Source organism: Microtus pennsylvanicus, chromosome 2 (assembly GCF_037038515.1).
Source record: "Microtus pennsylvanicus isolate mMicPen1 chromosome 2, mMicPen1.hap1, whole genome shotgun sequence".
Lineage (NCBI taxonomy): Eukaryota > Metazoa > Chordata > Mammalia > Rodentia > Cricetidae > Microtus > Microtus pennsylvanicus.
Genome location: NC_134580.1, coordinates 103,288,848 through 103,314,708, shown reverse-complemented (window position 1 = coordinate 103,314,708; position 25,861 = coordinate 103,288,848). Strand labels below are relative to the sequence as shown.

Genomic DNA, 25,861 nt, shown 5'->3' with positions numbered 1-25,861 from the left:
CTGTGTATTTGAGTGACATTGCATTTTTGTTTACCTAGGTAATTGGTACTCATAATTATTTTATTAGTATCCAACCATATTTTCCCTTTCTTGGCTAAGAAGCAGAAATATTTCAAACATCAAAGTTGGTCGAAATAGCACTTTTTCTTTGGGAAGCTTAAAGGAGCTATAGTTCAGTGCCAAGATTTTTTGAGGCGCATTATAGAATCTAACGGCTCTATTGTTCCACAGAAATCAACGGTTGGTGCATTTTGGTGCCTGGAGCAGTAAGAAGTAGCGGTAATGACTTTCAGCTATATCACACACATCAGTCTAATATAATACATGAAGCAAATGCATAAACTAAATACAAATTATACTTTTTTCATTTTTAGATAGAAAACTCAACGGCACCAAAGCCAGAAAAAAAAATCAAAATAGATGGTATATAGGATTCAGAGGATCTGAGTTGGATCTGACCAGGAAGCCTTCTCCCTGAGAACCAGCTTTCATAGTACTAGAAGGTTCTATGCACGCTCCCATGGGAGGGAAGCAGTCAATTGTCCTGCCCAGCTGTGATGCCCATGAAGCACAACAATGAGCAGAGTGGTAAGATGACCCTAAAGATGCAACAGTGGCAGCCATATCGTGGAAGTAACCAACAGCTGTCTAATCAGACTTCAGACTCTCTCAACAGGAGGGAAATCATGCCTGGTACTGGAAGCCTAGCCACTACCCAGGACTAATTAGGTCATAAATCTTAGAGGAGAGCCTACTACTGCCACTTTACTAAACCAGCACAATTCTTAACTGATTGGAAGGGCTTATACTTATGCCCTTAAGTGTGGTCTTCATCCCACATCAAAGAAACGGCTCTCTATAATAGATGGGAAGAATCACAGAAATCCACAATGAATGATGATGGGGAGCCCAGCCTCAACTGATAGATCCACAGCACAGTTTCTGCTCAGGGAACATCTTGGAAGAGGGAGCGTAATGATCATAAGAGCCAGAGGACCAGGAAATCTGCTGTTGAAGTGTGTCTCTTAGAAATGACAGGGACATTTCTCCCTTGACACCTCAACAATAAAGCTGCCTAAATAAGACCTGAATAAGGATTCCAGCACTATAATTCTAGAGAAATCTCTTTCACTACGATTATCTGTGTCATGTTAATTTTATTTCATTCACCCTAACTGGGCTTGTCTGCTGTCCCCAACAATGCTGATTATTCCTATGGCTCCCTTGGCACCAGCTACCTGGCCCCTTTCCGGCTCCTTCATAGCTTCTTTCATGGGCGGTGTTCGCATTGTTGTGGTTTCTACTTCCACCTTATCTACGATGATTTCCCACCTTCATTTGCTGGGGATAGCCCTGGAACCGTCCCACATTAAAGAGATTTGAGCAAGGGAAGTCTGTTTTTCACAGTTCTGGGAGTGAGAATTCCAGTAGCAAGGTGTTAACTGAGGTAATTACCTAAGGCCACTTGGCCTAGTTTGCTGGTAGTGCTTCCAACACCGTAATGCCTAGCTCCATGCCCTAATCTCTTTCTGTAAGAGCATTAGAAGAGGTGAATTGTGGTCCATCAGTGTGACCCTGTTTTACCTTAATTGCCTCATGAAAGGTGATCTTTGTAGACAGTTCCAATCTGAGGCACTGAGGTTAGGACTTTGGCATATGAATTCGGTGGTTCCTGAGGCACGGTTTAGTCCGCAACATCTAAGTCTGGATCTCAGATGCAGGCAGATTAAGACTATTGACCACCTACTGAGCATCCCAGCAGGATTTCCCACTGCCTTTGAGTTGAGACACACACCTCTCCTTAAAGCTGAAACCTCTTCTTACACTACCCTTCTCCTTCGTTACCCGGCACTCAGTCAACCAAGGCATTTTTTCTTCACAGCTCCCTGTCCCATATCTTACACATTCAATCAATCTCCAGTGCTGCTCTTTATGCCTCCAAAATACTTCTTCATTCTGCCATTTTCTCTTTATCCCTGAAGGAGATTTCCGAGTTTGGGCTGTTACCTCCCCTTGCTTCCATTATTGTAGAAATCTATTTCAAGTACACATTTTTACAGTCTTTTTCTTGGTAAAATATTTCAAAGCAAATTAGAATCATCAACTCTCACTCCTACAATGTTTGTATATATCTCTCCACCCTTGAATTCTAAAAATTAACTTCTTAGTCTACAAAATAATGAGTTTCTCTTGACATTTTCATACTTATGTATTATTGTGCCTGGTCCATATTTGTCCTCTCCGCCCCCGACTGCCTTCTTCTGTCTGCCCCGCCCCTCTTACTGGTCTCCTTTTTCCCTCCAAATGTACCCCATTCTGCTTTCATGTCACATATACGTATACATACTTTATACTTTAAATATATATGTATATATATATACTTAAACCTAGATGTCACGTATACGAGAGAAAGTGACATCTCTTTCTCCATTCTTGACCTCTTTGAGTCATGCCACAAATGACTGAAAGAGCATGAACGTTATTAGCCAAGTTTGACCATTATACTGTGACTTACATCCGTCTGAGGGTTCTCACTGGTGACAGACTACAGCCCACCCTTTGAGTACAGCAGAAGCGTGGGAAGCCCTCAGCATTGCTTGCCTCCTACTTTTGCCTTGAGTGGTACTGATCTGCTCTGGCTATGCATGTACCCACCCATCCCTGTCCCTCATCTTAACTTTTCTTCACGCTCACCTCTGGGCAAGAGATGTTTGTTCTCAAGTCTCGTTATTCTTCTGTCCCTCAACATTGCTTACTTATCTTCTACTCATCCACTAAACCTCTGTCTTAGTTGGGGTCTTTACTGTTGTAAAGAGACACCATGACCTATGACCTCAGCAACTCTAACAAATGAAAAAAAAGTATTTTTTCCCAGTTTCAGAGGGTCAGTCCATTATTATCATGACAGAGAACATGGCGGCAAAAAGGCAGACTTGGTACTGAAGGAATGTGGAGAGTTCCACGCCTTGCAGGCAACAGAAAGTCAACTGACAAGTCACACTGAGGGAAGCTTGAACAAAAGAGATCTCAAAGCCTGCCCCTGCAGTGACACACTTCCTCCAACAAGGCCACGCCTCCTAATAGTGCTCCTCCCCTTGGTGGGCCATTTTCTTTCAAACCACAACCACCACAAACCATATTTCTTCCAGGAAGCCTCTTTGGGAATTAGATGCCCCCCTTTTTAACCATAATTTCTCATTCATACATAACGACCACACTAATAACCATTTCCCTTCTACAATGCCAGTTTCTTAAGTGTAGAAACCAGGCTTATTAACACTATATTATCATTAATACCAACACCTTCACCTGCACTCTGCATGCTCCAAGCTCTGCCCTCATCTTACCTTGTAACATTAGAAGACTCAGTAGAAAAGCTCAGCTGAAAAGGAGGGCTTGTGTTCTATCCTAATCTTTCAGAAACTCTTCTCCTGTGGCTCTCCTTGCTTCATATACCATAAGGATATATTTGAATTCTAAGAGTAAAGAACTCTGCCACGTTCTCTATAGTGGAGCAATAGTACTGATCTGAATGAGTGTTTCTGCCTGTGCGCTACTTAGAGATTCACAGACCTGACACGTTCAGATTCATTTTCACGGTGGCTACAAACCAGTCCTTGTCACCTGAAAGCAAAATACGTACTTCTCCATGGGGGAGGGGGTCTTCATTTTCTGAAACATCCTGCAGAAATTAATTTGGCATTCTACTTTACTGAAGGTGTTCGTTTACCTCGGTGCTGGCTTTGTGGTATTACAACAAGAAAAATCGTTAGCTGTCCTGAGTTAGTCTATATCTCTGAATACCAGGACAAAGGCTACTTGTGTGAGCCACGGGAAAACACACGTGCAGTGCACACAGCATGGGCTGAGGGAGAAGCATTTTGTCCATGCTGAGCACTGTTCTGACCCCACCACCTAGAAAAAGTCACCATCTGTTGAGAGGATAAGGAAAATACTTACCTTGGACCTGTAGAACTGGAGAGATGTCAAACCCTTGACTGATTCTGACAATGACCACACCGATCTCAAAGTCAAAGGCGTCGCTGGAAAGGGAAGCAACATACTAAGTTTCCAACGTTTTCTTCTACCTTCAGACAGGGTAAATATTGAACTTGTCTCTAGGATTTTGATATCATGAAGCTATTAAAATTCACTTCAGAATACAGCTAAGAGCTGATGTCTTCTTTGGGTTTGTTTTTTCCTTCCTTTGTACTATTAAAAAATTAACTTTGGGTGGAGGTAAATTCACTATGAAGCTGATTTGTTCTCATAGTCCCACCAGGTAGCTATTTTGATTAGAAGCTCTCTACACACTTTAAAATAATTAATCTATTATTAGGTGATCAAAACAATCTGATATATTTACAATGGAACATATATAGATGACAAAAATCTTTTGAAATTATCCACCTTCCCTCCCTGTCAGTGGTAAGACATCTCCAGGGACACTGGGCAATGAGTTCATGTTTAAAATGTCTCTAGCACAGGAGTTGGGAGGCACAGGCAGGTGGGTCTCTGAGTTTGAGGTCAACCTGCTTTACATAGTGACTTCCAGGACAGCTAGGACTACAGAGTTGAAACCCTGCCAACAAACAAACAAAAAGATTTCTGGTTTCTCTGAGGAGCTTTTGCTACAGATTCTGCACAGGCTTCAGAGAAGTGCTTCTCCCTGGAAATCCTGTGTCCTTGCAGATGGCTCTGATGTCTTCTCAGCCCCAGCCTAAGGAAGTTAAAGGATGTAGACGAGACGGAAAAACGGTTGGTTTATCTCAGCTACTGTAGTACACGTTATAGATCTGGAAGCAAGCCTTATTTATTATTATTATTTGTGCTAACTAAATGTTTCTCACTCTGGAAGTTCCCTTATTGACTCATCTGCAGAATTGAGAGCCAGAATTCCTTATGATTAGGCCTTCCTCGGCAGCATCACTGTAGTCTGTGATTGATTGGTCAGGCCCCCCTCTACAGTATCACTGTGGTATGTGATTGATTGCTCAGGTCTCCCTCCACAGTATCACTGATGTGGTCAGTGATGGCCATCATAAGCAACAAGCTTCCAATAAAAAGTCGACCTGAACTTTCAGGGAATGATAGGAAGAAGTTCCACTCAAAGTTCAAACTTAAATTATCTTCACTTAACAAAGTAGGTGTATTCTAAGACAGAACTTTACATAAGCAAACCTTGTTTCTATTTAAACTGGATAATGAAAGCTAGATAATTAGTTTCACAAAGACCATGCTGATTCTTTTATAGGCAGATGCATGGGCTTGAAAGGGCATCTTAAGTCCTAAAACCAACGAATGCTTTTCCTTACAAGACAAAGGGGGCTATGATTAGGTCAAGGCTTTGAGGAGGGGAGAGCATCCTACAGCATCTGCCTGGGCCAGAGGCAGTGACAAGGGTGCTTGAAAATGAGGCTGAGAGACAGAAGAGGTCTGTGCACTGTGGCTATGGCTGAATTGGAGGTGGAAAAAGATGGCCACCAGCCGCATCCACTTGGGCAGCTTCTAGGAGCTGGAAAGGCAAGGTAGGACTTTATACCAGGGCCTCCTATGGGCAATCTAGCCTGGTCCACTTTGATTTGGGCACAATAAGAAATGTGTTAGATGTCTAACTCATCAAACTATAAGGTGATAAGAAAAACTAAGACAGATTCTAAGTGAAATCAACCATAGTTGTGATACAGACATTTCAAACCTTTTGTTCACAGGAGGATAGTAAGACAGTACACGATTGTAACCATAGCCTTGCTCTAGAAGTATGTGGCTACCTTCCTCCTGCTTGCTCTTTGGAGGTGGAATTATTCAATTTTATACTAACGTAAACTTGGATCACATTAGTTAACATTGAATTTTACTACCAAGAAGACCAGTTGCTAACGTGTTGTAAAAGCCAGAGGCTTCCTCAGTTTGATGTTACTAGGCTCTATCATTTTGCTCCTTGGAATTGAGTGTTTGGGATGATGGGAGGCTGATCACAGGAATGCTTCATCAAACTAGACTGTGAGGATGTTCACAGTTCTTATATCTTCTATGTCATATAAGAGAGATATGTAAGGTTATATCTTATCTGCACTTGTCTTTCCTTCCCCACCCTGTTTGTTGGCATAACAGTCAACCCAGGATCCCAAAGGTTTTCAAAGAAAATTTCCTTCCCCTCTACCTGTCCCTTGCCTTCAATCTAGCAAAAGACTTTCAGACTATTCCTTAAACATTATATCCCTGGGTGACCTGTATACCTTAAACATTTGCCTTTTCTTGACTCCAATATCACCACACACCACCTCCACAGATATTTCAACTCCTTCCACTTCTTATTGGTGGTGTGGGGTTTTATTTTCCCACATTGGTAAAGACTTTACAGGAGCAGGAGAATGCGTTCTTCTCCAGCAGGTGAATCTGACACAGAGAGCTTTGTATGTCCACAAAGCTGCCCTGGTCGGTACATCATCAACAGGGGCCCATCCTGGAAGCCATCACTTACTGTAGGATCCCCACGTAGTTCTCAATCTCTGACAAGGGAGCTTTCCTCCAGTTCTTTTTATATCCAATCACTAGAGTGTTTGGCTTCATTCTCCCCAAGCCTGAGGCCTAAACAGAGGACATAAACACATGAGCAATCCTTCCGGTGTCAGTGAAATACTACTGCAAATGAAAAACGATGTCAAAGAGCACTGGAGTAATGTTCTGAAGATTAGATTACATCTTAATGTATGTCCTTCATGCCCGTACCCAAGCATAAAATAGGAAGATCAGTTCTGAATCATCTCAGCCATAAATGGGTTTTAGATGACAGGAATGTAGCTTTGCTAAATTAGCAGTCATTTGCATTACTTCTGACACACTCATTAAAATGGTTCAATAATTTAAACTCAAGTAAGGGTTGGCTTAACTGTCGATGTGCATGTTATAACTTGGAGGTTCAGAACTCATTTCCAACAGTGATGCCCAAAATGTCATCAACAATAAAATCCATGTTTTGGAGATCTCTGTATACAAAGACTATTGAAAGCTTCCTTCTCTTATTTACCGAAGAATGACTGAACTGTGCTTCCCAAACAGACTGCTCCTGCATGGTAGTGTCCTTAGGTATTATATTTCATATCAAAAGTTTCGGTCTACTTTAAATGACAGGATATGGCTTCCAGTTAATCAGATTTAATGTGGTCATATTATCAAGTCTGTATTAATTACAAAGTGATGTCTGAGGTACTTGGAGCTTGTAATAACGTGGAGGAGACAAGCTGTACATAAGCAGTTGTAACCCAAGAGTAAATGCAACAGAGAAAGCTCAGGGACACTCGCACTCCAGCTGATGGCTCACAGCTTCATGGGGAAGTGACATTCGTTCTGAATCTTCAAGTTTAATTGGACATTGACAAGTAGAGATAAGGAGAGCTGCTAATGAAGGAAGGCCACTGGGTCCTGAAGATACTAGAGAAGCGTCCAGCACCAGCCATGCTAGAGGACACAATCCCGAGTAGAAGGACATAGGCACAATCAGCATGAACTTGGCCTTCACACACTTGGTGTGTGCTTCATGTGAAGCCATATGTTTAATTCTTTTTTTTTTTACATTTATTTGAATGGTTTCTTTCTTTTTTAAAAAAATTTTTTTATTGATATTTTTTGAGCTCTACATTTTTCTCTGCTCCCTTCCCTGACTCCCCCTCCCCGCTCAATCCTCCCTCAAAGTCCCCATGTTCTCAATTTACTCAGGAGATCTTGTCTTTTTCTACTTTCTACTTTCCATGTAGATTATATCTGTGTAAGTCTCTCTTAGTGTCCTCATTGTTGTCTAAGTTCTCTGGGATTGTGGTTTGTAGACTGGCTTTTTTTGCTTTATGTTTAAGAACCACCTATGAGTGAGTACATGTGATAATTGTCTTTCTCTGTCTGGGTTACCTCACTCAAAATAATTTTTTCTAGCTCCATCTATTTTCTTGCAAAATTCAAGCTGTCATTTTTTTCTGCTGTGTAGTACTCCATTGTGTAAATGTACCATGTTTCTTTACTTTCATTTTTTTCATGATTCTTTTACTATTTAAAAAAAAACTTTGACAATTTTATTCACATCTATGCTGAATCCTAGGCCTTTTCATGCCCCTTCAGCCCCTCTCCACTCCTTGCCTTCTGCAGAAGCCCTTTTCCCTAACAAGCCAACACCTGTTTCGATGGCCATTTTTTTTTAAGATTTATTTACTTATTATGTATACAGTGTTCTGTCTGCATGTATGCCTGCATGTCAGAAGAGGGTGCCAGATCTCATTACTGATGATTGTGAGCCACCATGTAGTTGCTGGGAATTGAACTCAGGACCTTTGGAAGAGCAGGCAGGGCTCATCTCTCTAGCCTCGATGGCCATCTTCTTAGTCCACTGAGTTTAACTGTGGTCAGTTGCATGGCCAAAAATATTTGTGAGGCTATTAACCGGTACACAGTCAACTTATTGGTGGATATATAGCTGAAGAAAATGACATTATTCCCCCCGCCCCTGCACCTATAAATTGCCCATAGCCCTTCTATAGGGGGTGAGGCTCCGGAGTCCCCTCCCCCATGCATGACAAAATCAGTCTTGGTCCAATATTGTGTAGGTCTTGTGCAGGTAACCACAGCTGCAGTGAGTCATGGCTGTGATGCCCGTGCCATGTCTGGAAGATGCTATTTTGTAGCAGCCCCAGCCCCTGACTCTTACATTCTTTGTCTCCCTCTACTGTGACATCCCCAAGCCTTGGAGAGGATGATGTTGCAACCCCTTTAGGGCTCAGTACATCACAATCATTTACTCTTCATAGGTTGACTAGTTGTGAGTCTTTCAACATTAAGGAACACCTATTACAAAAGAAGCTTCTCTGATGAAGGCTGGAACCAGCACTAATCTGTGGCCATAAACATGGTGTCTATTTAGTAAAATAAGAAGAGCGGTCTCTCCTCTGAGGCCAGTGACCTCCCTACTCAGAGGCTCTTGACCAGGTTTCTATGAAGAGTCCCTAGTATGGAGGAGGCCTCAAATCCAAACAAAAGTCTCTAGTTATCTCTATAACGGGCACGCCGCTGTTACACAAGTGGGGGTGTCTTGCCAGATAGGTGATTTTTGTAGAATGCCTGGGCAGAGGCTGTGACTACAAAGTCTGATCAGCTGATCCAAGGGTGTGGCGAGACTGGGATGCTGCAAATTCAGAGCCAAGAACTTCCTATTGCCTCCCTCTGTGGGCCAGTTAATATTTTTGGAGTCACTAGGCTAATATTTTGAAATACACAAATGCTATATTCAGAGAGTCTTTTGGATTGTTTTACATTTTTTTCATACTTTAAATTACAGAGATGAGAACTGGGGAACAAGTTTCTGTATTCACTACAGAAGTAGAAGAGGGAAGGGCAAAGGAAAGAACAAGGGAGAGAGAAAACTGCAGACTCCGGCATGTAGCCATAGACATGATCACATCTATTTAATGTTCTGGAAATAATTCCCAAGGCTGGGGCGGTTTTCCACCCTGATCTACATGCATTTATTAGTGGAGTCTCACAGCTGCTCACCCGTCATTTGCAAAAGAAAAAATAGGAAAGATGCCTGACCAGACCACGGCTACCTGCTGTACGAGACGCAGAGTTTGAAGTTTTAATAGGGTCCTGAATGTCCTCAACCAGCAGAACAAATTTGCATTTCAATGAGTGTGGGGACAGAACGGTGCTGGTAGCCAAAGGCAAACTCATTTTCTGCTTCCAGTCGATCATTTCTAGTTCAATGTAACAGAATCTCGGCTTTTGCCTGTCACAGAGAATTTGAAATGTGTTCCCTTATCATCTGTCTCGGTCTCCGATGCTTCCTTGGTGAGTGGCCTAACGCTAGCCATTGGTTTGAGGTGCTTCATCCACCAAGACGCTGTCGTCTGCCTCTGGGCTCACTCCCTCAGTGCCTGCCTTACCTGAAGGAGACTCCGGACACCGTCTCTGAAATAGTCTGCTGCTACTGCCGCATAAAAAGCCTTGATTTTGTTCTTTATGAGCCAGGCCTGTTTTTTAGCCATGCCGCTGTTCATCTCCTTGACACACAGCTTGCGAGGGCCCTGTATGATGCAAGGAAATATTAGTTAGAAGCCCAACTCTCATACGTCACACTACTGTTGTTTGCCAAGTGACCAAGCCAGCCAGTCAAGCCCCACTGAATGAAGATACAGGATTGAGGGAAATGTACCCCCTTAAATGGGAACCTTGTTTTGGGAGAGGACCTGTGCTGCTCGTTTTGAAATATAACTCATTTTCCACCCCAAATCCAGGCTTAATAAACAACTGCCTTCTACAGAATGGAAACAAAAGCTGAGGGTGGGGGTGGCACACGGGGAATACACTCAATGTGACTGAAGAGGCTCATGATGAATCCACAATCAATCTGTGATTCTACAGTTTATGAACCTCAGAGAAATCTCAGTTAGATCCCGATTTCAAGAAATGGACCGAGCTCTTGGAAGCCAGTGTATGACGAACTGCAAGTTCTGCCACAAGCGCACGTCCCGGCAGTTCTATTGGTACCTAAGCACTGCCTGTAGGTGAGGTAAGAATTCCTTCATTCTATTCTTTCCCTGCATCAATACACTTATAATTGGGCAAGTTAATGCTTCCTTCTCGTTTATTAAATTTGGTGGGGACGAAAGGCCTTGTGTCTATGATATGAGAGAAGTGAGACAGCCTAAGGGAAGCGAAGGCAGGCATGGTGGTGGTAAAGCATCTAGTAAGCTCAAGGCTTAATTCTGGAAACCAATGTTCAACTAACAGGTCCTCTTCCTTAAAGGTCCAGGTTCCTCCCCTTCCTCTCATGACTTAATGTAGTCCCAGAGGTATTTCTGTTTGTCGCCTATGCGTCTGGCCAGACAGACGTGAGCCACTTACTTTCTCCAGTCTAAAGAGGGATTTGTATTTTGTTTGGATGTTTTTGATTTCGAGTCCCTTGTAGTGGGCTGCCCCTATAGGGTGTGGAGTAGGGAGTAAGCACCCACATTTCTAATAAGCTTCCAGATGATTCAGACGCTACTGGTTCCCCAGACTGCACTTAGAATGGCAGACTCAGGGGTCTTTGACAGGAAACAAAGAATTTCAGGATACAAGAAAATAAGGTTCAGGATTTGGCGTCAGACAGACCATTTCTAGCCCAACGACGCTTGGCTACTTTGGAGGTCATGGGTTATCTCTGAGCTTTGAAATCTTATTCTGGATGTGGGAATAAATGCCCTTTTCCTGCATGGCTGTCTGAGTAGTAACAGTAAGTAAGGCATCTCGTGCTAAGCTTAGAAAGCATCAGGTGCCTACCTGTAGCCTGCTTCTGCCATTGCAAGTGGATGTTCCTAATTTCACTGACATCCCAGGCCTAATTCTGTATTGTGTCTGCTCTACCGCACTTTTGGAATGTCAGTGAGCTGGGAGTCAGAGTGCTGGGTTTAAATGTGGCGCTGGCACAAATGGTGTCCTTTCTTGAGGGAAAATATATTTATACAAATAAGGCAATTTCTGGGTCACCACTGCCCAATATAACAGCTCTCATCCACATGTTGCCCCTGAGCATAAGAGATATCCTAGAGGTCTTGGTACACAAATATATGTAACATAACCTCATTAGCATTTGTGATGATTGCATGTTGAAATAACATTTTGGATATATTTGAGTTAAACAACAGAAATTATTAAAAACAATTTTATCTATCTTTTGTCTTTTTACTTGACAACTAGAAGATTTTAAACTATGCATACAGTACATATTATATTTCTGTCATACAGCACTAATTGAGCTTTGGGGCCATTTCCATTTTGGTATTTTGTTTAAATTGGATCGATTGTTCTTTATGTAGCTAGTAGTTGCCAGCATATGTTCTAGAAGTTACCAATATTCCCCCAAAATTGATTCACTTATGTTAGTCAAAAAGCAGGAGTATTCAATGAAGATGGAAAAGGTGGAGCCATCAGGAGGATGGTCATTGAGCCCCATGACCTGGACGTAAGGAAGGTATGATAGTATGGGAGAAGTTTCACTCAGGGTTCCAGAAGTCAGTGCCTTTTAAACTCCTAGCCCTCCCGTGGGCATTCTAGGCTTCACCCACGACAAGAGGAGGAAAGAATATTGTACTGAAGGCCGCTTAATGTTGATGACAACCATCAGACGGAAGAACAACCAACAACTGAGAAAGATGTTAGACCATCAGAGTCCTAAGCTACCCTGCAATGACTAGAAAATCCTGGGGAAAACGGCGCTTACTTAAAGAAATATATTTAACGTATGTCTGTTAGTATTACAAAAATCTGGATTAAACATTAATGGTGACAGAGAGATTTATTTTAATGACTGAGTTTGCCACACTGAAAAGCCATAAAAATATTTCATACAGAATCTCTTTTTGCTAAAAGGGATTATGATGTTCTCGTAGCGCACTCATTAATATGAGTTAGACTGGAAGGCACGTAAGAAGGCTAAAGCCACCAACAGAAGGGGGACATTCTGGAGCATAATTAACCAATAGTCAAATATGCCATGATCACAAAAATGGATTTTATCCCCCAATTAATATATTATTGAGATTAACTTCCATCAGCATTCCCAAATATGAGCACACGAATTAATTCTCCAATTTGAAAAATGTGTATATTTATATCAACTATGCTTCCATATGTTGAGAGACTCATGATTTTGCTTTCATTGCTTCTCTGGTTGGAACTACCAGAGGCTACTTTCTCTCCTTTTCTGATTTGGCCCATGAACCATGGCATACACCCTACTGTTCATTCTTAGGTCATGTCATTCTTCCTCTATTTGTAATGTCATTATTTTATTAGCGTCTTTATAGAGAGGCCCACTGACACAAAGAGTTTAGCATCCCTCATCTGAAATTTGGAAGCTGAACAAGAAAAAGACAAGGGAAGGGAGAGGGTGAAGGGATAGCTCTTCATGGCTGAACATGAGTTAGGTGCATAGGGGTCTAGCAGATCCACTGCCTGGACCTGTGGGTATCTGGGTTTTGGTTGAAGACTACATATTTCAGGAACGAAAATAGCAACTATCATACTCTCTCAATAATAACATCACAACATTACCAAAAATAACAAAGTTAGTTCAGTATTCACTGTTTGACAGACACAAAATAGTGCATGAAGTCACATATAATTCTCAAAATGACCTTAAAACAGATGATTCTTTTATTCAGAGAGACTAAGCTTCGCGTACAAATGAATCAAAGCTAATAAGTAGCTAAATAGTGGCTCCGAATTTGATTGTCAGTTTCAAAGACCCTGGGGAACTTGCTTCCTGGAGTTGAAAACAAAATTGTAGCTCCCTTCCCATCATCACTACTTAACATTTCCATAAGGCTGGCTTAACCATCATCAGTATTCTTTGGGGAAAGACATTTCCAGTGGTACGCTGCCTCCCCTGCATCCCTTTCCATCTGTCTCCTTGGAAAGATGATTGACAGCTGAGCCTTGAATCTAAACATTCCGACAGCATCCGCAGCCTCAGGAGTTCATAGGAAGTAACTAACCGGGAAGTCTTTAATCGATACAGTAACTGTTTTCTGTTCCCAAGAGAATTTCGGCATTGGGGAGTCGGACTCATGGGCCTTTCAAGGAGACAGAGTTATGTGAAGTGTTATCCAACATATGTATGAACCTACCAGATCACACACTTACTTCACATGAAAAGGTTTTCCAGGACTGTGGTCCTTTTTGCAGCTAAGAAATCAAAGGGTTAGTTAAAAGCAGGGTTTCTTGTCTCCATGGAAGACCTTTTCTCCCTTGCCAATATATGACTGTTTATATTTCTTGTTCATTTCTCCGGTCCTGAAGATATTTTCTTGCTTGCTAAACCAAATTTTCTCTAAATTGCTAGGGCAGAAAAACACCCCAAACTGCTTATTCCATCAAAACCGGTTCCTATATTATATTGGCCAAAATGAAATCCACTAATCCAGGGCACTAAAGTTGATAATAAGAGAGAAAGGCTCTTGATAAGTTTTTAACAAATTCTCTGGAGTCACAGTTGGCCATAACCTAACCTGTCAATCTTCCCGACTCAGTAGCTCTCTCCACCCCACTGGATAATTGTATTTAGTAATATTGCTTGAGTTACTGTCATCTAAGCACAGAAAAGAAAAGAGAACGTGGCCAACTTTCATAGCATTTAGGATATTGCTAAGTTTTAGATGTTTGAGTGTTTCTTAAGATGCAATATGGCAAATTAGTTCACTGCGTCGTTGTAGCATTGACTGCCCTCACATGCATTCCTTAGTAATACTGGAAACGTAAATAGTGGTCTCAGGCCGTCCAGGCTTTCTTCCTCATGGCCTAACAATAGGCGCCCTGGGAGGCCGCCATGATATCCCAATTGCCATTTTCTTGTTAGGATGGCCCAGTACATGATTTAAGTTTTTCTGCTTTTTTTTTTTCCAGTTAGTAAAACAAAAAACAAGAATTTCTTTGTTTTCTGTGTCTTATGTGCTTGCAGATCAAATAAGAAACTGGGAAGATGCTTTGAAGACTATGTAAGTATTTAGTCATGTAAACACGCATTGATAAACATTTAAATTGAGAGAGACAGAGAGCACACAGACAGTGAGAGGAGAGAGAAGGAGAAAAATGAGAATACACACAAAGGCAGGTTAGTATGGAGGATTTAGATATATTTTAATTTTAATTTCAATGCTTTCTATTTATTTGGAGCATTGGTAAATAATTATTGTTGACTTTTTAGCATCTACTTTGAAAACCTTCTAGAAAAACCTCTAGTCCCTTGTTAGTCCCCCTCACAGTCTCAAGTAACAGGAAATTTGCTCACCTCTGTCAAAGGCATGGAATGCTTAGCATAATTCTCCAATTATCTAAATATTTCATCTAATATCCATGTGTGGTTATAAGGCCATTATGTCTGGTTTCTTCTCATTGGCTTCCATAGACTCATGAGTGTTCTGGTATGATCTTTCCCACTGTTTTAATTTAGACAATTATCAACCCAGATATCTCCATTTTATTTCTGAGCCAGTTCTGTTCTTGAGTCAAAGGCCGTAACTTAAAAAATATTTATCACTTTTAAGTGGTCTCCTGAGAAATCAGAAATATATTTCATCTATCCATTTAAATTCACTATTACTTTTTCTGCTAGTTCTGAATCAAAGAGAACTCTTGTTCAAGCTATCCTGTCACTTCCCTATTACTGCAGGTATCAGCTGCGGCACCTAGAATATCTCAAGGTGAGCACTCCTCTTAGGTGAGCACTTCCCCTTGGGTGAGCACTCCCCTTGGGTGAGCACTCCCCTTGGGTGAGCACTTACTTTGGGTGAGCACTCCCCTTGGGTGAGCACTTCCTCTTGGGTGATCACTCCCCTTGGGTGGATACTCCCCTTGGGTGAGCACTTCCCTTGGGTGGACACTTCCCTTGGGTGAGCACTCCCATTGGGTGAGCATTTCCCTTGGGTGAGCACTCCCCTTGGGTAAACACTCCCCTTGGATTGAGCACTCCCCTTAGGTGAGCACTCCCCTTGGGTGGATACTCCCCTTGGGTGAGCACTCCCCTTGGGTGGACACTTCCCTTGGGTGAGCACTCCCATTGGGTGAGCATTTCCCTTGGGTGAACACTCCCCTTGGGTAAACACTCCCCTTGGATTGAGCACTTCCCTTAGGTGAGCACTCCCCTTGGGTGAATACTCCCCTTGGGTGAATACTTCCCCTTGGATAAAGCAACTCTTACCACAAAGACTTCACAGCAGATGCAGAGGCCGCTGTTCTTCGTAAAAGCATGCGTTATATCCAAGAGAGCGGGTCTTGCCATGGGTCCCCCTGTTAAGACAATGCACTGGGGTCTGAAAGGAAAGAAGACATGAGCATTGGCCAGTGCAAGAAGCATGTGTAAAGAAAAAGATCAGAAAACATGAAAAAAATGGAACATCCATTTCCTTAATGATTTCTTGGATTTTCCACCAGAGTCCTTGAATTATCCTGACTGCATCTTGTCGTCTTAGGAAGTTTTGTTTAACTAATCACAGCAGAAGTATGAAGTAGGGAAAGGGTAGTCCCAGGCTCCCCTTGTCTTTCTGTTTTGGGCACTACATCACCCCAAGTCTCCAGACAGCCTGCCCATCTCTCATCAGTATTTTCACTGACCTCCCTTGTTGGCTTATGTTGTGAGCACCATTATATATAACTAATGAAGACCTAAAATCACTGCTTCTCCTCAGGGAATTCATTAGACCACCCAGTCCCACATTGAATGCAGATAAAACCAGGGATTAACACACATGGGGATCTGACATCGTGTCCTTTAAGTCTTTGTGACTCCAGGCACAGAACAGCGGGGTGAGGAGCTGTGGCTCTAGGCGGGCAGAGCTCAAAACGGAAGGAAAAACATGCTCGTTTCTGCTCTTGGTAACAGCGTGAATTCTATCCAAGAACGCAGGCCTTCTGCCACTGTGAAATTAGGTAGCTTTGTTATTCGCGTCTGAAATGAGCCCACAAAGCTACTTGCAACTACACTGATGTATTTGGCTTCCTCTAAATGAAAGACACTTGGAATGGGAAACACCGGGGGACCCCCCAAAACCAACTTTACCTGAAATTTTTCACATGGTCTTCCACTGTGGTTAATTCCAGAGCATTGTCTAAAGCGCTCACATAGGAAAGCGCCTGGGTGGAGGAGCCCCAGTTCACATCTGTGGACAAAGGAGGAAATTGGTACCTCCCCAAAATTGACCTTTTCTCTGCATGCCTTGAATAATTTTTAGTAAACCATTCTCTCCTGCAAGTTTTCTTGCCTATGCAAGCAGTGATGAGAGCCCAGGTTAGAGAAAATACAACATAGGGTTTCCTGGAAAGAGCCTTGTACCCTCCCGTGAGCACCACGTGAATCCTTAGGAATGTGCCTCCCTTCCAGCCAGGGTCACAGTGTAAATCTGCAGCCCCAGAAAGCCTGCTCAGTAAGAAAGGCTGCGTGGTGATGCCCACACAGGAGGAAAGCCCAAGGCCTTCAGAAATTCTTCACAGGAAACAAAAGAGGAATTTCTGTGTGCAGGGGTAGTGCGCAGTCATCTATCTCTTCTGAGCAGCAGAGCTCATCAGCTTGGGAAGTTTTGCTTGTAGGGGTCTTGAGGAGAGTTTTAGGCTCTTTAGTGAGTGTCTCAGTCTGGCCTGCCAGAAACTAACCTTTCAAAGAGGGAGCTCAGCGCTCTCCCTGCTTCAAAAGCAGTGTGTTTAAATATTAAATGAACTTGGTAAGTCTCATGATGGGACTCTCAGGGGTGAACTGACAGATCTTCCCAGATGGCAGGTCTCCCAAGGCTTCTTGTGGGGCGTGGGCACAAGTGAATATTTTATCTGAGGATCGAGCAGAGTAATACGAAGTGTTGAGTGTGTGTGTGTGTGTGTGTGTGTATGTGTGTGTGTGTGCTCTCATGGCTCAGCAAATGTGTTGGTGGTCAGAGGGCGAGTTTTGAGAGTGGGGTTTTCTCCTTCCTCTGTAGGCTTGAAAGATTGCATTCAGGTGTTCAGGCTTACACGGCAAACATTTCACCCGCTGAGCTAAATTGCTGCCCCGATACTCACCCTTTTAAGGCAAAACCCTCTACTAGTCAATTTGATCTTCATATGTAAAAGAAGGAACTTCAAACCATACTATATACCAAAATTAACTGCAGTAGATAATGGACTGTAATCAATTATCAAAGTAGCAAAAGTTCTAAATGTCTGTAGCCTTAGGTTGAGGGAAGATGTCTCAGCTCTCTCTCTCTCTCTCTCTCTCTCTCTCTCTCTCTCTCTCTCTCTCTCTCTCTCTCTCACACACACACACACACACACACACACACACACACACACAAGTGCATTACAAAAGATAAAATATAAAAAAAGAAAGATCAATTCATCTTGATAAAAAATAAGAACGTGCATTGATAAAAATGAACTATCAGGTAAATGAAGCGAGAAGCCGTGGGCTTGGAGAAAATAGTTAGAAAGCACACACTGCAAGCGGAGCCAGACTACACAAGGAAGCCTCACAATTGAGTTAAAAAGCAGTAAAAAAAAAAAGAAGACAAAGGTCAACTATGTTCATAGCAGTATTATTTGTAATAGCCAGAACCTGGAAACAACCTAGATGCCCTTCAATGGAAGAATGGATGAAGAAAGTATGGAATATATACACACTAGAGTACTACGCTGCGGTAAAAAACAATGACTTCTCGAATTTTGCATGCAAATGGATGGAAATAGAAAACACTATCCTGAGTGAGGTATCCCAGACCCAAAAAGATGAACATGGGATGTACTCACTCATAATTGGTTTCTAGCCATAAATAGGGTTCACGGAGTCTACAATAGGCGAATCTAAAGAAGCTAAGTAAGAAGGTGAACCCAAGGAAAAACATATAGTTATCCTCTTGGATAAGGGAAGTAGACAAAATTGCCGGGGAGAAAAGTGGGATCTTGGGGGTGGGGTGGGATGAGGGTTAGGGGAGATGGGGAGAGAAAAGGTAGAAGGGAAGGAGGGGGGACTCGGGGAAACAGGAGGATCGGGATAAAGGAAGGTTGGATAGGGGAGCACGGAACCACAATTCTTAGTTAAGGGACCCACTTTAGGGTGGGCAGGAGACTTGACTCTAGAGGGGCTCCCAGGTGCCCAAGCTGAGGTCCCCAGTTAGTTCCCTGGGCAGCTGAGGATAGGGAACCTGAAATGACCCTACCCTAGAGCAATACTGACGAATATATTGCATATCATCCTAGAACTCGCATCTGGCGATGGATGGAGATAGAGACAGAGACCCACACTGGAGCACTGGACTGAGCTCACAAGGTCCCAATGAGGAGCAGAAAGAGTGAGAACATGAGCAAAGATGTCGGGACCACGAGGAGTGCACCCACCCACTGAGACAGTGGAGATGATCTACGGGGAGCTCACCAAGGCCAGCTGGACTGTTACCAGAAAAAGCATGGGATAAAACTGGACTCTCGGAACATGGCGAACAATGAGGGCTGATGAGACGCCAAGGACATTGGCACGCGGTTTTGATCCTACGCAATGTGCTGGCTTGGTGGGAGCCTAGCCAGTCTGGATGTTCACCTTCCTAGATATGGATGGAGGGGGTAGGACCTAGGACTTACCACAGGGCAGGGAACCCTGACAGCTCTTTGGACTGGAAAGGGAGGGGGAGAGGAGTGGGGGGAAGGGGAGAGGGGTGGGAGGAGGGGGAGAAGAGTGGGAGGAGGGGGAGAAGAGTGGGAGGAGGGGGAGGGAAATGGGAGGCTGGTGGGAGGAGGTGGAAATTTGTTTTTTTTTTCTTTTCTTTATCCTCCTTTTATCAATAAAAAAAATAAAAAAAATAAAAAAAAAGAAGACAAAGGATTTAAATAGCTGCTTAATAAGATGTATAAATGGCATGTACGATTTCCAGTGTCATTAGTCACTAGAAAAATGCAAACTGAGTGACAGTGGCTAGGTCTACGCCTCTATTACAGGGACTTCAGAAACCAACTGACAATGCTACCTGCTGACAAGGGTGTGGAGTGACCAGGACACCGTTTTAGGCTGCTGTTTGGAATGGAAACTAATACTGCTATTGTGGCGGACAATCTGGCAGTGAAGTTATGTACACTATGTGTAAGCAGTCTTGCTCCTAAGCATTTACTTAACAAAAATAAAAACACCGATCTACTTAAATTATATGTATATATTAATATATAAGTAACACATATGATACTAATATATAAAATTGTATATAACATATATATTCCAAGTTGAAAATTACCCAGATGTCTATGAACTGTCAATCAGCAGCAGAGACTTGTGTAATGTTCATCTATAGAACACCACTCATCAATATCAAAGGACAAATTTCTTATACATGCTTCAGTATGGACAGATCTAAAAGTTCATGCCAACCCAAAGACATCCAAAAGGACTCTATACCATGATTCTATTTATATGGTATTCTGGAAAAGACCAAGTCATAGGTTCAGAAGTTAGAAAAGTGGTTGCTAGGAGCTAAGTTCTTGAGAAAGAGCTGAACACACAGGTGTCTAAGGGGACTCTTGGGGAAATCCCACACCTTTATTGTGATGGTGACAAGGGCTTATAAGTTTGCCAAAACTTAAGGCTGCACATTTAAAGGGGGTGGAACTTTCCCAGCAGTAAATTGTACCCATCACTAATATTGTATGTATCCACAATTTACCCCTGTTCTTCTCCCTGGAGGCTCGTTCTCTGGATCTGGCATAACCCACCTCCAAGTGGGCTTGATATTGTTTTAGAACTTAATCCATTCATATCAACAAATATTTATTAAATTCATGTAGAGTAGTTGGCTCTGTGAGTACAAACTGTGAACCAAGAAAGAATTTTGAACAACTCTAAGGTTGCTTGTGCCTCCCTATTTCCACAGCAATCTGTTAAACTGCTCTTGTGGTACTCACTCTTGGCTGTGAGTCTGAGAACTCCTTCAGGACAGGGGCCCTCTCTCATTTGGACATTAGGAGAAGGAGATGGAAGGGAAGGCTTGTGAGGTTTGTGGTCACATGACTGTGATCTAAATGTCAGCTCTATCACGCCCTGACTTTTATTTTGGCAAGTGATCAATTCTTTGGAATTTCTCCAAAACTATAAAGTGAGCCTCAGACCATCAGGTGTGCAGCATCACTGTGTAGATTAAACGAGCGTACATACATAAATGACTTGTATAGTGCTCCATGCTGCTAATGACCATTGTCTTTAGATTATGCAGCATTGTGATGGACTGCCTTGCACACACCACATGTAAGCATGTGTAAGCTACATGATAAACATTCACTGGTTGGACAGAGAAGGCCATGGAAGGCCATCCTAGGCGGCCTTTATTCTCTTACCTGGCTTCTTATAAGTCACATAGATATAGAGGGACAACTCGATGACATAGGTGATGACAGCTGCCCACCAGTTGATGACGAACATGACTGCACAGCACAAAATTGCTCCAAAAAGAGATACCCACATGTTGTAAATCCCATATGCCGGCCTCCATCCTGGAAGGAAAAATAGCACAGGAAAAATTTTGCTGCTGATCTACTCTCTATGGTAGGGGGCAGATAACGTGTCTTCCTCTGGCATAAAAAAAAAATGTAGTTTTTAGGTTCATTTTCTAAATCAACTGTTTTTCTATGTTCTTTGATCCTTGGTCTACAAAGAGGTCTTTTTTTATACCAAAGACGATGCTGTAAGATTTGGGAAATAGAAAACATCTGAAGTAGGTGGGCATCAACCAGACCCCTCTGTGCTTCCTGCGTGTCCTGGCTGTCCTCCAAAATGACCAGACCTCAAGCATCTGAAATCAACACCATCAGGAATGGGACGAAAGAAGGTAAGTTAGAAAATACGTTGTTTTTGCAATAGGTAGGGTGGAAGAATCTCCTATCTACTCAAGAACCAGTTACAAGAGTGGTCCCTTTGCTCCATTTGTAGAGCAATGGAGACTGCCTGCCTTATTATTATTCTAAGAGGAAAGTGTTTGAACCTTCAAGAGCAATAATCTTACAGAAGAGGGAAATGTTTCTATTAGAAATGTTTCTTAAACCCAACAATTTATATATATTATTTGGTATTTCAAGACAGAGTTTCTCTGTAACTTTGGAACCTGTCCTGGAACTATTTCTTGTAGACCAGGCTGGCCTTGAACTGAGAGATCTGCCTGCCTCTGTCTCCCGAGTGCTGGGATTAAAGTTGTGTGCCACCACCGTCCGGCATAGCATTATATTTTATAAAGTATCTGCCACAGTTACAATACACATAGGTTTCTATGTTTCATTAGTTTTCTGAAGTGAAAGAGACTTTGGTCAGGATGGGAAAACCTGAGCTGGAGAATGCATTTGGTCAATGGATGAATACAACTTTAAATCTGGACTTGCTGAAATACAATTGATGGCTCTCTAGAGGAGCAATTTCCTCAATGACCACAAGATGGAAATAGCACTCCAAGAACACCATTAGAAAAGCCCAAATTTTGCTTCTGCTTCATTTTGAGAGGCCAATGGAGGTCAGGTGGATGGGGAGGGAGTGGGGTGGATTTGGGGAGTCATATTTGGGGGTTGTGTATCTACTTGAGTCTTCTTGATATGTTTTTTTTTCTATTTTTCTTCCCCCTTTTATTTTTTCCTATTATTCCTTTCTACCCTTCTGATAATTATTGTAACTGTTTTGTTTTTTTAAAATAGAAAAACATGGCATTTATAGATTCATGCTAAGAGACAAACCACACTAAAATTCTAACTCTTCAGTTACTTTCTGTAACCCAGTAGCCCTGCGTGGATAGAGGCTCCCCAGCCTCCTTTGCAAACCTTGCTTCCCATAAAGCTAAGGATGGTGGCAAACTCTAAAAGAGTATTTATTTAGTGTCTTGGACAGAAGTCCTCATGATAATAAATGTTCTGAGAGTCATATGACCACCAGACGACTTTCTGGAAGCAACAGAAGGAATTTTATTGGCAGTGGAAGCAGAGAAGAGAGGAAGGGTGATGAGCTAGAGGAAGGCTCTTGGGTGTGGAATTTGAAAGCATTTAAGAGCACAGCCCGGTGTGTGCTGATGCCCCTGGGGTGAGCACAACACTGGATCTGCATTGTCTCTCCTCAGCAGGTAATTACGGGAACTGTTCATCCTTCGCTTCTGCACCATGGGCAGGAAACAAATTGATAGTGAGGAAGTCTCAAATATATACATTTATTCCACTTCTGTGGTCACTTTTACCCTGGAAATAAATAGTGGTGTTTTTCCACTGCTGAAATAAATGTGGTTTCTCTTGCAATGAATAATTTATTGCCACAGGAGAAAATTGACTTTACGGTTGGTCAAAAAGGCCATTGCTCATATGATTCTTTTTCTATTTCGGAAGTCATCCCCCAACTCACCAAAATAAAGTGGATTATGCTGCCTACTAAGATATAAGGAAACATAAAAACACAGATTGAACACTTTTCAGACTTATTTCATTTTATTGAGACAAACTAACTGCTTAGGCTTATGGTTTTCATATTGGCTTACCTGGAGATTTGGCGTATGAGGCATGGAAGCAGGAGAAATTAATAAGTGCGTACGAGGCCAGGAAGAAGTTGGAGATGATGGGGGCGATGACGTTCAGCTCCGCTGCAAGAGAAGCAGAACAGTGCATGTACCTCTGAGCAGCGAGAGTGTGTGTGTGTGTTGGGGGGGGGGGGGTGGACAGCTCTTAAGGCCTGGGAGCTCAACCTTTTCTAGAAATCGGAAACAGCTAAAATCTGTCAAAGTTTAAGGAGTTAGTGATTTTTCTTTGAGGCTATGTACGTACGCTCAGCCAAGGTTTCCATGGGGTGAGACTCAAGACAACCTGCTAATCGGAAAATAGACAACCCAGATCTCTGTCTATACCAGGACTAAGCCCATAATGACCTCTTTGGTGTGCCCAAACTTGCTATATAAACAGTCAAGAGGCTCTGAGGATGGAAATTCATGGGGTTTTAAAGGAGATAATTTAATATGTACAATATGTTAGATCATTTTTAAAGGAGGTAATTTAATGTATACATTTTTAAAAAGTTGGTTGTGTGATCATTTAAATGCAGAAGGGGGCTGGTAAGATGGCTCAGCAGGGAAAGGGTATGCTGCCAATTCTGACCCCTGGAGTTACATCTCAGGGACCCATGTGGAAGGAGATAGCCAGCTCCCCACAAGTTGTCTCCTGACCTGCTTTCAAGCTCAGGAGTGTACACACATGCACACACACACACACACACACACACACACACACACACACGTAATAAGACATTTAAATGCAGCGGAGGGCATTTGAAGTCTTAAAGAGTACATTACTGGACTATCTCTCTCTATAAACCATTTTTTAAATTTAATTTCTTCGGTTTCTCAGGAAATTCGGGATCAACTTACCCTGGACCCAGCAATACCACTCTTGGGAATATACCCAAGAGAGGCCTTATCATACAACAAAAGTATATGCTCTACGATGTTCATAGCAGCATTGTTTGTGATAGCCAGAACCTGGAAACAACCTAGATGCCCTTCAATGGAAGAATGGATGAAGAAAGTATGGAATATATACATATTAGAGTACTACTCAGCAGTAAAAAACAAGGACTTCTTGAATTTTGCATGCAAATGGATGGAAATAGAAAACACTATCCTGAGTGAGGTAAGCCAGACCCAAAAAGAGGAACATGGGATGTACTCACTCATATTTGGTTTCTAGCCATAAACCAAGGACATTGAGCCTATAATTAGTGATCCTAGAGAAGCTAAATAAGGAGAACCCAAAAAAAACCATATAGGCATCCTCCTGAATATTAACCTTCAGCAGGCGATGAAAGGAGACAGAGACAGAGACCCACATTGGAGCACCGGACATAAATCTCAAGGTCCAAATCAGGAGCAGAAGGAGAGAGAGCACGAGCAAGGAACTCAGGACCGCAAGGGGTACATCCACACACTGAGACAATGGGGATGTTCTACTGGGAACTCACCAAGGCCAGCTGGCCTGGGTCTGGAAAAGCCTGGGATAAAACCGGACTCTCTGAACATAGCGGACAATGAGACTACTGAGAACTCAAGAACAATGGCAATGGGTTTCTGATCCTACTGCACGCACTGGCTTTGTGGGAGCCTAGGCAGTTTGGATGCTCAACTTACTAGACCTGGATGGAGGTGGGGGTTCCTTGGAGTTCCCACAGGACAGGGAACCCTGATTGCTTTTCGGGCTGAGGAGGGAGGGGACTTAATTGGGGGAGGGGGAGGGAAATGGGAGGTGGTAGTGGGGAGGAGGCAGAAATCTTTAATAAATAAATAAATTTAAAAAATAAATTTAATTTCTTAAAAATATAGCAAATTTGATAGGAGTTACACGTAGCCACCCTTCAACTTCATAGACATCATCTAAGGACATATAAATTGTAGTGGTTCCCAGGGTTTCACACACAAGGAACTCTTAGCTTTAGCCTTAAGGGAGAACAAGGGTCATGAAGCTGTCAAAGAAGCCTTCTCAAGACCATGTGGTTACTTCTAGTTGGCCTGGGAAGGAAAACTTAAATTATAGTCCAGGCAAGTGATTCTCAAAAAAGCTCCATCTAGGAGCGATTTGAGGAGCTTGGGAAATGCAGATTCCAAATCTTTGATGATTTCAATTCAGCAGCCCTGGGGTTGGGTCTGCAAAATCTGGGCTTTCAGAAACACCCTGGTGACTCTGAGTGCATGGTCAAGGAGGTACATTTGAGAAACACTGGTGCCGATGATTCAGCTTGCCAGCTTGGAGCTATCTGACTAGTGCACAGAACAGGGTGGGGAGAGGATGGCGTCTCCTGGTTAGGACATGTTGAATTGGAGGAAGGGCTCAGTTGGGCTTGGCTAGCCAGGCTCCTAGGATTCAGAGAACAGACAGAAGCCCTAGAGCCCCCCACCCCTCCTCAAATGCCCTCTTCATGTAAGGATTTCTCATTTCCTTCTCAGACAAACAGCGTTTTATACAAACCAGCTAATTTCTCAAGCCAACAGCAAAAGCCTGAGTCATAAGAAGACTCTTTTGGCTTTCTATAGCACACGAAAACCACACACCGATGAGAATGAATGCCATGGCGATCACAAAAGTGAGGAGGTATCCTCTCAGGGGCTCGTTGTTTTTCCCATAGCCCTTTGCGAAGAACTGCAGTCCTTTGAAGATGTTGTCCTTGCACAGGGCCTAATGGGAAAAAAAGAGAAGACATTTGTCATTTCTGTCTATGCACAGTCATTTTCTCTAGGTGATTCAGAAAAGAAGATTTGGGAAAGATTAAGAGAGGCGCAATGCGTGGCGCAAGTTAACACTGAGGCCCATCATTCTTTATATTATCAGAATCGATCTC

The 25,861-nt window shown here is 42.6% G+C and overlaps 1 protein-coding gene across 1 annotated transcript in view; it reads right to left on the bottom strand.

Moving 5' to 3' along the window:
• The window catches only part of Slc12a1 (solute carrier family 12 member 1), an 84,817-nt gene that overhangs the window by 21,864 nt on the left and 37,092 nt on the right, over positions 1 to 25,861 (bottom strand). The window contains exons 12-19 of the mRNA XM_075962673.1: positions 25,575 to 25,698; positions 23,022 to 23,123; positions 20,857 to 21,012; positions 16,580 to 16,679; positions 15,722 to 15,833; positions 9,927 to 10,067; positions 6,485 to 6,591; positions 3,961 to 4,043 (exon numbers count right to left, since the gene is read on the bottom strand). Of these exons, the coding sequence (XP_075818788.1) occupies positions 3,961 to 4,043; positions 6,485 to 6,591; positions 9,927 to 10,067; positions 15,722 to 15,833; positions 16,580 to 16,679; positions 20,857 to 21,012; positions 23,022 to 23,123; positions 25,575 to 25,698 (925 nt within the window). The remainder of the gene's footprint in view (positions 1 to 3,960; positions 4,044 to 6,484; positions 6,592 to 9,926; positions 10,068 to 15,721; positions 15,834 to 16,579; positions 16,680 to 20,856; positions 21,013 to 23,021; positions 23,124 to 25,574; positions 25,699 to 25,861) is intronic.